The sequence below is a fragment of the Ctenopharyngodon idella genome, chromosome 16, assembly GCF_019924925.1.
Source record: "Ctenopharyngodon idella isolate HZGC_01 chromosome 16, HZGC01, whole genome shotgun sequence".
NCBI classification, from domain to species: Eukaryota; Metazoa; Chordata; class Actinopteri; order Cypriniformes; family Xenocyprididae; genus Ctenopharyngodon; species Ctenopharyngodon idella.
Window position 1 is genome coordinate 20037026 of NC_067235.1, and position 11931 is coordinate 20048956.

General features: G+C 38.6%; 1 protein-coding gene across 1 annotated transcript; it reads left to right on the forward strand.

Annotated features, from left to right (window-relative positions):
• Positions 1-702: 702 nt before the first annotated feature.
• tp53inp1 (tumor protein p53 inducible nuclear protein 1) lies at positions 703-9990 on the forward strand. The gene is made up of 4 exons (XM_051865592.1): positions 703-965; positions 3925-4247; positions 7296-7647; positions 7725-9990. Exons 2-4 carry the CDS (start codon positions 4124-4126, stop codon positions 7975-7977), a joined length of 729 nt encoding a protein of 242 aa, XP_051721552.1. The 5' UTR covers positions 703-965; positions 3925-4123; the 3' UTR covers positions 7978-9990.
• Positions 9991-11931: the final 1941 nt, after the last annotated feature.

The window sequence follows — 11931 nt, forward strand, 5'->3', positions numbered from 1 at the left end:
TGAGCTTTTTAATTATTGAACACTCTCTAGAATACTTGATACTGATAGGTCAATTGTGGCATTCAGATATTTCTATATGATTGAGCTGTTCTATTCTAATGAAAGTCAAGTCTGTATTTTACGTCCATTTATTTATGTGGTAGTAGCTAAATAAATGCATTTTTATGATTTATCTCATGGTACCTATATGATGACTGACTAAATGTACATTGTATTTTGCTGCTCTCTTTTAGCAGTTTGTTTAGTTGGATGAAAATTGAGAAAGGTACAAATTAACATAGTTAAAAGTTCTTAGAGCAATCAGATCGTTTTAGCACTCTGGTTAAAGATGAACTTCAATGAAAACAATTCCAGTCATTTCAGTTATGCTATGTGAGTAGATTGTTGTAAATTATTTTAAAATTCTGTCAAAGTTTATTATTTAGGCCACCATGATCATGTCCAGTCAAAAATCGTTTAAAAGAGGATAATAATACATATTGAACCATTCAAAATGATAATAATAAAAAAATGTAACGCATATTTTCAAAAATTCTTTGTACAACCCAACATTTACTTGGTGACACTCCTTAACATGGAGCGCTCTGCCCGGTCTTGCCTTTCCCGGGATGGGGTCACGTGCGTTGGTGACAGTCAGTCATAGTGAGGGGCGCAAATTCATTGGCTGAGAGGGTTCTGGCAAGCCCCGCCTTTGGGCCGTCCTCAGATACGTAACGACCGATCAGCTGTTAATTTTCCACAACAATAACAAAGGGAGCAGTTGAGACCTCGGAGGAGAAACGAGAAAGTACAGACTGCAAAACTCCGAACTAAAGGGTCCAGAAACTTTTAATTTCTTCCAGGAAGAATTGTATTTATATATTTTTATATATCCCACGACAAATAATCTACCTCAACCACTTGAAGTGATCTGTTTTTGTTCTTGAAGCCAACCCTCTTCCTGTTTACATTACTTTTTGCCGCAGGTGAGTTAAAACCTCTTTGTTGTTGATCGACAGAGACATTCTGGTTAAGTTCTGGACATATAAAATACTAAGAATGTTTCGTCAAATTTTTATTAATAGATGTTTTACAACGAAATGTAAAAAAAAAGAAGAAAAAAGAAAAGAAAAAATATGCATTTAAATATATCGATGCTCTGCACAGCACAACCTGTCAAAGCCTACAGGCCATCTCAAATGTTCATTGTTTGTTTCTGCAATGTAAGCATGTTTGGATTTTACGGATTAAGCTTTGTTCGGCAGAGCCAGTTGAAGCGTTTGGGTTCGCGTTCCGCCCAGTCGGTCGGTGTAGGGTTACACTCGTCCCTCCCCCGGCCAGTCTCTGTGTTTGTGGGTCAATAAACCATCATAATATATGACAAGAAAACGCAGCTTTCGTATATTTCTGCATCTTTGCAATTTCACTTTCCCAATGCAAATTGCTTACCCACTGCATGTTTACGTTTTTATCAGATTAGATAAGAGTTATACAGTTATTAGTTGTTTATGAATTTTGTTCTACGATTTTTATTTATTTATTTATTTGCCATTGTCAGCCATTAGTTTGAACAATATCTGTGAATGAATATTGAAATATGTGCAGTGTTCAGTTTTGGGCCTGCAAAAAATCTACTATACATCACCGCTTTAAGTAGTAGGCTAATAGTACGTTGAAGTAGCTGGTGTAAAAAAAGGCTTAACCAGTCTAAGATGGTTTGCTGGTTTTGACTTTTTTTTTTTAGAAGGGTTTTGTGCACTTTTCACCAGATATGGTGCGGAAACCAGCTGAGGACCATCTTGGCCAGGGTGGGAGGCCAGTTTTAGCCTGGTTTAAGATAGGGATGCGCCGATCCGATACTCAGATCGGGTATCGGCTCCGATACTGCCATTTTTGCCGGATCGGGTATCGGCCGGACGGGACCGATCCAAATTCTGCGTGTACTATTCTTTGTTATTGTTAATCCCCACAAAAGGCACAAAACATTAAAACGCACCATAAAGTTTTCGTGCACTATGTTCCAAGTGTTCTGAAGCCATTCCATAGTTTAATTTGAGGTACAGATAAATATTTAATTCGTTAAATTAAAGTTCACGTAAATGCCTCCTTCCGCTGTGGCTGTCAGTCATTCTCAATTCAGCATTCAAACTGCGTGTCGCGTTCGGTTGCGATAGTCAACACAATGAAACTCTCTCCAAGATGATTCAGTGTTTCTATTATTATACTTCATCTGTAGACAAAGATACCGGTAATACAATACGCATCAATGTATCTTCTCTTTGTGCTTTGAACTTTTCAATGCGGAGCGCTGCTGCTGCGCTCTGTGATGCCATGTTGCTTCAAGCGCATCATTCTGCACACGGGATGCGCATAAGCGCTTTGTGCCGCTCTGTATGGGAGCCGTTCATATTATCATATCATATCATATCATATCATATGATATCATATCATATCATATCATACTTTTGTGCAATGAAGTATTGTTAATAGCCTTTTTTGTTCTGTCCTATCTATCATTATTTTGAATGTCTACCAAGCTAGTGAAGCTATTGGTTTATTTACAGTAGTTGCTCTGATGCACAATCATTTTGTTTTACAAAGTTAGGAAAGTAATGTTTTAAGTCAAGCCTGATGCCTTGCACAAAAGAATGATCCCAGTCTATTTCACACAGTGAGGCATACAGTTTATTAGGTAATTCAGCACTTTTTTTTATTATTATTATTTGAATATCGGATCAGTATCGGCATCGGAATCAGTATCGGAAGCGAAAAAGGCGGATCGGAGCATCCTTAGTTTAAGATGGTTTTGCAGAAGGGAGTGTAGTTTCAGTATATTCTGCTTTAATTTCATTTTTATTTTCAGCCTATATGGGACCATTGTCATTTTATTGGCATAAGCAACAAGTGCAGTTTAATGTGCACTATTATTGCACTTCCATTTTTTTTGCTTTGTTTTTAATAGACGTAGAATCAATAGCCTTTCTACAGACTTTCTTTTTCTTGTAGTGGGCTGTATGATCTGTACACATTAGGACAGATCTGATGTGGGGGTTTTTTTTTGTTTTTTTTTTTAGTCTGTACATCATCTTTGCATGGATGACATAGACATGAGATTAAATGGGCAGCAAATTAAGACTTTTGCTTGAGTCTCTTGGCTTTGGAAAATGTGTGTGTGTGTGTGTGTGTATATATATATATATATATATAATATATATAGTAATAATGTCCTAAATAATGGGGGAAAAAAAACAAAAAACAAGATGATACAAAATGGAGTGCCCAGTTATATTTATACAATTACATTTTTATACAATTACATCTCCTGAGCTATGGAAGAGTAACCTCTGGCTCTGAGCCATACAGCCATCACAAAGCCATCGCAGTACTGCTTATCGCTGCTTGTCAGTCTATAATCCTCTTTTTAGGGGTTCTGAAGGGTGCTTATTATATGTATGTGACCCCATAGTAGCCCCCCACCCCCCTAATCACACAAACAAAGACTGCTGCCATGACTATATGAGCAGGTGGAAGGGAGTATGAATTGGTTGTCTTGTCTCAATAATGCTGTGGGGTGAAGAACAGCTTGTAGTCCTTCACTTCACAGATGTCCCTCTTTGTTGTTGCAAGCAAAACAACGTATAAGGGTACCCTCATGAGTCACAGTCCTGAACGAGGCTGGGTGTAACTGTACAAAGATCAGTTTTCATAGGCATCAGCTTCGTGTGAAGAGGGCAGGCAGTATCTGTGACAGCAGTGACACTTTAGACTGTTTTGTTTTGGCTGCTCTGTTCTCGGGAATATCTGTCTGTCTTTTATTAGCGTACCTGTAATTTATGGCTAATCGCAACAGAACATGACCTGTTCATCACCAGGAAATGTTGTGTACTTGAAGGCTGGTCAGTTTGTGTTGTGAACAACAATGTTGTCTTCTCGCTTGTCCTCCAGGGCCTGTTTTTGCACTATCAACAAGAGCAATGGCTGAACTTCATCAGGTGTTCCTCAGCTGAGAAGGAGTAACTAATGCACTTCAGCACCTTTACCAAGATCTCAGTGAGCGGCTCCCGCAGCTGATGACCAAAGAGCCCAGCCCTCACCCACTCCCAGCAGGACTGTCCAGCCTCACGCCTCTGCCCGGGACAAAAACATGTTCCAGAGGTTCACCAGCATCTTGTTTGGAGACTCCCTGGAGGAGGGCAGTGGATGTCCTGTGGATCCAGACTTCAACGAGAAGGAGGAGGACGATGAGTGGATTCTGGTTGATTATCTAGGTGAGAGATCTTTCTTGCATTTCCTGTTTTTGATCAGCAAAGTGAAATATGGACCTTGTGTTCTTCTTGAACGCAGATATGAACAGGCTTAGTTTGCATTAAGAGTCTCAGTTTCGTTTAACACGTTTCAAGTAAACATGAAAATAAAATTAAATCCTTTTACTTTTTTAATGCATGTTCGTGATGCAAAATGTCTTCAGAATCTTTAATAAAAATGTACTTGCTTTTCTTCTACATTTCTTTTTCTGCTTACGTCACTTAGGCCGTACAGTCCATGGGATAATGTTAAAGCTGGCATGAAATGAAAATGCATGTTATTGATCTAATTGTAAATGATTCATTAAAATGTCTCAGCTGGATCTTCTGGTGAAAACGACAGACCTCTCTTTGCTGATGTATGTAGTACCTCTCTAATTATTTAGTCTACTTAAATGCCGTCCCCACAAGTGCACATTGCCTCCATTTTTTTGAGTGGAATGCCCACATCTCAAAATCGAATCAACAACCGATGCATAGAACAAAGTTCCCAAATTCTCGCTCTACATTTTTCACATAGAATATCCTGTTTTACTCTAAAATATTTCACATTAGAGATATAAAAACGATTGCAAACTAGAATTTGCATTGACTTTTAAATGCATTCAACAGAATACTGCATATTTTCCGCAGATTGAGCTTGCAAACTCCTCTTATGTATGATATGACCTTAACTCACCTCAGTTGATACTGATGACATGGTCGGCTGGAGCCATATTACAGATTCTGTAAAACCTGGCACAGACGCTTTGCCCTCATTAACATGATGCCCCTCATAAGTTTCCTGCCCAAATACAGGCCTTCTCATATTGTGTGTGTGTGTGAATATTTCAGGTGCAAGGCAATCTGGTTGGCCCACTTCACCTCTTTTAGGACAGGAGGAGACAGACATGTTTATGGGCAACAACGCTTTTAGCTTGTCAGACAAAAGTGTCTAGGTGGGGTCTGCGATAAAAATAGGACCGATTAAGTTGCCGTTTATGCACATAACGAGAATAGGCCTTGAACACGGAATGATTACAAACATCAGTCATTGCCTGAAGGCTGAGGTAGACGGGAGGGGACTGGAGATTAAAAACATATCTCTTGTTTCATATCAATATAGCTTGATGGAAATATCTTTAAGTGAGTACTTTCCCATCATGGTGAGAGGATTAAAGGTTAACTGGCTTCTCAGGGACATTGAAGAGTGCTGTAAGAAGGTTAAGAGCTTTCTAACCAGCTGAGATGAGAAAATGTTCAGTCATCTGGCAGGATGCTGCAAGTCTACAGATAAACAAGGTGTGGCTCTGTGCAAGGGAAGTTCTGTTGTGTACTATAACATCAATGCTGTGGGTGTGGGACTTTCTAGTGTCTAGTTGGTCTTGTTACATTTAGTGTAAATATATGAGTTGATATCACTGTTTTTTTTTAATCTGTCACACGAGCTGCATGTGATAGCTGTCAAGTTTCCGCAGTGTTTGGTCAGTCCAAGTAAGGGAGTGACGGATTGTTCAGTCATACTGCCATCTAGAGGCCGCTGAAAGTGTAGCGCTTCAGAGGCTCTGCCCAAAAGCCAGCTGTTTACACCAGTTTTGGTTACCTGCCAGGAGCCACAAAGACAAATAGAAATTAAGTGTGGGCAAAAATATTGACTCTCTTGGTTTCTGTCTAAACACATGACTTGTTTTCCATAGAACCAGTGACACTTTGATTTTAATTAGATATCTCAAACGTTTCCACTGAGTTTAGATGTTTTCAATATAAACCAGTGCTGAATTATGGTTCTATTTTATTTTATTTTATTTATACAACTTCACAAGTTTGATATATTAAAAAAATGTGTTTTTTTTTTTTTCTTTTGGATTTTTTTTCGTAGTCGTTGCTAAGATGATTTGTATGGTTGTTAGTATGTTGATAGGTGCTTGCTAGGTTATTCTAGGCAGCCTCTTACTGTTCACATATATAGTACTATATATAGTACTCCTTCATTTCAGATTGCTTCCAAAATTAAAGGGTTAGTTCACCCCAAAATGAAAATTCTGTCATTAATTACTTAGCCTCACGTCGTTCCAAACTCATAAGACTTTCGTTCATCTTCGGAACACAAAAGAAGATCTTTTTGATGAAATCTGAGATATTTCTGTCTGTCCATTGACTGCCTTTGCAACGGCCACTTTTTGATTTAATCCAGGCTTTTACTCATATATAAACAAACTCAAACGTCCACGTTTGCTCAAACGTGCTGCGTAACCAGTGAGGTTCATTCTTGTGTGTTACGCAGCATGTTTGAGCTTCCGGAAAGGGGTTTGTTTTTGTGCCTCATTCAGGTGGTTGAGCTTCTGCTTATGTTCGCTGATCAATGTTTACATGTGAATAAATGCCTAAAATAAATCTATTTATCATAAAAAGCGATCGAGTCTCTTCAGAAAATCTGGACTAAACTGCTCGATTTATATGGATTAATTTTACCATCTCTTTATGAACTTTTTGAAGAGTCAAAGTGGTTGTTGCAAAGGCAGTCAGTGGATAGACAGACATCTTTCAGATTTCATCAGAAAGTTCTTCATTTGTGTTCCGAAGATGAACGAAAGTCTTATAGGTTTAGAACGACATGAGAGTGAGTAATTAATGACAGAATTTTCATTTTGGGGTAAACTAACCCTTTAATAGCACATTTCTCCTGAACAAGCCAAGTGATTTAAGGTTTCATTAACATTTTATGGAATATTGCAGTGTAAGTTATAAATAATTTATCCATGCACATTATTAGTTTTTTAAAATCACTCACCTGGGGTTTTCCAGCAATTAACAAATGACAATGATCTAATACTCCAATCAATTCCCAATAGACAAAATTAAGTCCTGCCCTAGATTTTTCTAATTTGAGAAGCTGTTTCACTCAGAAATACTTCACAATAGGGAAGAAAAGATGATTGTAATTTCCATTTCATGCCGACTTTAATGTTGTGAACACTGAAGTTTAATTCAAATAATAATTTCACTGTAGTAACGTCCTCTCTGTTCCTGTAGCGAAGGCCTGTTCCGGTGCGTGTGGAGATGATCTGGTGGATGTGTGCTCTGAAAACGTCGCTCCCCTGGACTCTCCTGTGCGCTGCTCCTCCTGCTCCTCTCTGGATTCGGCGGCAGACACCGACGCAGAGGACAGCAGCTTCTTGCGTCTAGAGGCGACATGTGGGCTAGAAGAGAGCTGGTTCATCACCCCTCCGCCGTGTTTCATGGCTGGAGGCAGAGCGCCGGTCCTGCTAGAGACCAGTCCCCTGGAGAACCTGCTGATCGAGCACCCCAGCATGTCCGTGTACGCCGTTCACAGCCCTCGTCAACGACCAGCCAAGGACAGCACCCGTGAGCCATCGATTTTAAGGTAAAGGGCAGATTCAGAGTGTTATATAACATTATAATATTATATTAAAATCTGACAGATTCTGTTTGTCTTTGTAGATCTGAAGTTCAGCGTCGGCCAAGTCACGCTTCCGGCTGCTACGCAGCCGCTCTGGTCGCTGCTCACGCAGGCTTTCTGGAGCAGACCAAGAACGTCCGCCTGGCTCAGCGCATCCGTGACAACGTGGAGCGCCAGCAGCTGTCTCGCAACGCCCTTCGCCGCCTCAACCTGCTGCGCGAAGGCGGAGCCAGACAGGCCAAAGCCACCGGAGGCTACGTTCACCAGCCGGGACAGAGGCAGTACAACTACTGAGACGGTTCCCACTGCACTCCCCCGTCCTCCCCTGCAAGCCGCCCCCTCCACACTGGGAGAATTAGTCTTTCGCCAGAAGGAACGGAGTCCTTTAGAATCAATGCCATAGGTCACTTTACTTCACGGCAGGTTCCGCTCGACCTGAATGTGTCTGCATCATGTCACGTGTTTCCTATATAAGCTCCATCTGTTATGTTCGGTCTTATGTTATATGTCATGAAGGTTGAATAACCAAGTGTTTTGTTCTAGTGAGCATGATGTTGTAGGCATCATGAGTAGGCAGCTTGACGCTTTCTTTGCTTTTTTGAAGCCATACTAAGTTCAATCACATCAGTGATGAAATCATCAGCAGCACTTTTCTGGTTAGGAAGGAACCTGCCTGTGACTCTGTAGATCAGTGCTTTCTTCCTCTTTGTTTTTTTTTCTCTTTAAAAAAGTATACTGGGTTTATTATCACTAAAAGCCTTGTTTCCATAGTAAATTTCAAAATATATAAAATATATTTAAAAAACTTCCAAAATATTTTCAAAAGAAAAAAATATTGAATATATATTACATATCAGTATGAAGTTGATAAGAATGTGTGTTATCTGCGTAGATATGTATGTAAGTAGTTTTTTTCCTATTTTTAGTGACTGATTTGATGTATGACTGTGTAGTGCTAATTTTCCAACAGGTGAGAAAACCAACAAAAAAAAGTGTTGTAATGTTATTTTTCATGTTTGCTCTATATCTGCAGTACATGTCTCAGGGTCATCACTGTTCACCTTCGCTCTTTGCTAAGAATGCATATTACTTGCAGATGGTAAACTGTCTTTGTACATACTGGAGAACCTCTAACTTTGTCGACGTGTATGTTACCTTGTGGAAATATTTGTAATTGATGTAAATCTTTAACATAACGTGCATCTCACACTTTGAATGAAAGCAAAATGCTTGCTCCTCCGAGGACTGTGAAACAAACTCTTTCTCTTAATTGACTGTTAAAAACTTTGACGACGGAGTGAAACTGTTAGCATTTTAATCTTTCTTTGGTTTTTTTAGTTTTATCAATGTAGTGACTTTTTGTGTTATATGCCTTTTTCATGTTTTATTTGACTAGTTACACATTGTATATTGCTGAGCGGCATATTTAAAGTAGCAAAAACTAAAAATTCTTCGTAGGTTATGTTTGTTACTCTTTATTCCTTTATCACGCGAGACCTGGTGTTGTAAATTTCCGGTCACACTGCCAAGGTAAATGTCTCCCCTAAATGAATGAAACTGAATTCATTAACTCTGACATTCAGCCGAATGCATATTATATGCATGAGCAACTCAAGGAAAACAACTACAGCTTCTCTTCTTTTCTTTTGCTTGCTGCAGTCTGCGCTGAGCAGTATATTGCATTTTCTGACATTTTTCTTTTAATTTTTGTGGACGAAGGGAAAGCAAGGGACGTTAGGTTCTCTTCATATTCCTTGAGTAATACTGGAGAGGCCCTCTTTCCCTATGTCAGTAGATGCCTGATTTTTTTGGTATTCAAAACAGGGATTTCATTTTGCCTTGAATTGCATTTGGGGATCATGTGCCTTCCAGGTGAACAGTATGACAATGCATCCGTGAAGAACTTGAAATTTGTCCAAAGGGACACAAACAAATGTAATTTTACTATGCACAGAGGAATACCTTGTCTCTGTGAGCCACTTGCTCTGTCAACTTTTTACACGAAATGTAGCAAACGTTTTCTGTGTTTAATGTGTGAAGAATATTTTCTGTGGCATTGCTAAGTTTTAGACTATGCTTTGGTTGATTTTTAGTTTACTGGAATAATACAGCACTTTGCCAAAAGTGTAGGGTTTTAGCATTGTTTATTTATCTTTTTCTTGTACTGATATGTTTTGGATACATGTCATACACAAACTGTTTTGTATGGGTTGTATAATTTGCAAATAAATTGTTCATTTCATATGTCTTGAAACCTACTATTTGTCAGTATGTATTCTCTCTTCTCAATAAATGTTTTAATACAAACTAGTGTTTTCTTCCTTTGTTTTAGTAAAAAGAAATGTTCAAATAGTGTATATGTAAGTATGGCGTAAGTTTTAAAGACTTAGGTAGGTGTTTGCATGTTCTGGCATCATATGCGCAAGTTATACTGTAATCTAATCACCTCACCAAATTATAATGAAAGCTTTCCACTCAGGAGCATTTCAAGAATCCATACCAAGCTGTAACTCAACCCAACTAATCTCTCAAGAATCCCATGCCATGATTAGTGCAAGCTTATTATTCATTGTACCAGTGTGGGTATTAACCTTAATAATGCAGATTTCCAACTGTACCCGTTTAATCGTGCTCTCCTTGTTCTTCTCCTGGATGGTTACATGCTGATAGTAGACGGGTTCAAAAATGCCCAATAAATATATATTTAAAATGGAAGTGTAATGAGCTTCTTCTAGTGACAAGTGACTTGTAGCTGGTACAGAAATCTGTATTCACAATGTTGAAGCTAATATGGTGGCGTTTGATCTGAAAAGATTAACTAAAATCTACCATATTTGCTTTTTTATGTCTTGTGGATTATTTGTGGCTGCTTTAGTATTAATGATGCCAACATTTGTCAAATTAACGATGTATTTCAGTTAATAATTGGGTGGCACATTGTTTTTATATGGCCAGGGAAACAATTAATGCCCTCACAAAATTAAAATGCCTATTAAAATACATTCTTTATTAGAAAGTTCATTTGTGACAGTGCTAGTAGATTAGGTTAGTGCTTTTTTTGTACTGGCTGAATTGAAAATCCCTTACAAAGAGGTCCCTCAGACATTCAGAATTTAGTTTTGTATAAATGTTCATGAAACATAGAATATTGGGGATCTTTGCATTTGGGAGACATTCATTTAGTACACGAAGTTGTTTATTTATATATTGTACGTACTACGTAGCTACACTTTTCTTCACCCCGGATGTGACGTATTTTAACATACACAAAGGGTTGAGCGGGATTACTGTTCGCGCCGATTTCGCATCCAAAAATGTATTCTTGGGATTTTGTTCTTTCAAAAGGTTAAATGAATGAAGTATTTCTTGTTCATGTGTTTATGTACGAAAGCTGTCGCGTTGATTTTGTATGAACAGAACTGTCTTATGTGTTTTATTTTGTGTTTCTCTCGCCGGAAACGCGGCAGTATGTATATTAGTGTGTTCATGTATTTTTATGCTCAGATCAAAATAAAGTAACCAGAGGGTAAAAGGCATAAAAAAAAAAACGCATCGTCACGAAAATGGTACATGATAGTGACAAAATCAACATTTCTGTGCAAACAACAGAAAAAATATATATTTTGGTTGATTAATTTAGATATGATTGTGAAATGCAAGTAATATTATGATAGGATTGATGGTAAGAAACATTTTCACTGGGCTTTTAATTGCCTGTCAGATGTGCTGATCTCTCTTCTCATGGGTTTGTTTACAAGAGCACGTTGTTTCTCGTGGAATAACGATGATTGGTCAGACCGATTCAAATCCACGCCCACGAGAAGCTGTCAAACTAGGAAGCGTCTCCTTCGAGTCAAAAAACTCTTAATAATTTCACATAAATGCAATATTTAACACACAGACCTACTCGCATATGATGTATTAGGACCTCGAGCCCCGGATTCGTTTAACCGGGAAAGCAGGAAAGCGCGTTTTTTACATATTTAAACCAAGGGTCGGCGCGGCCAAAAACAAGTCTACAAACCACAAACATTCTCGTAGGTTTCCTCAAAAAGACCAACATAATAATTTCTGAATCCATGGACATTTTTTAACAACACACATCAGGCTATCCGATCATTTTTAGCTTGAAAACACAATGCTATATATAGTTTTTTGGGTTGTTTTTAAAGTCTAAAAAGAGCGCCACGCATGCGCAGTAGCCGCGAACCGCTGGACTATATATTGCTTGGCGCCATTCATTCATTC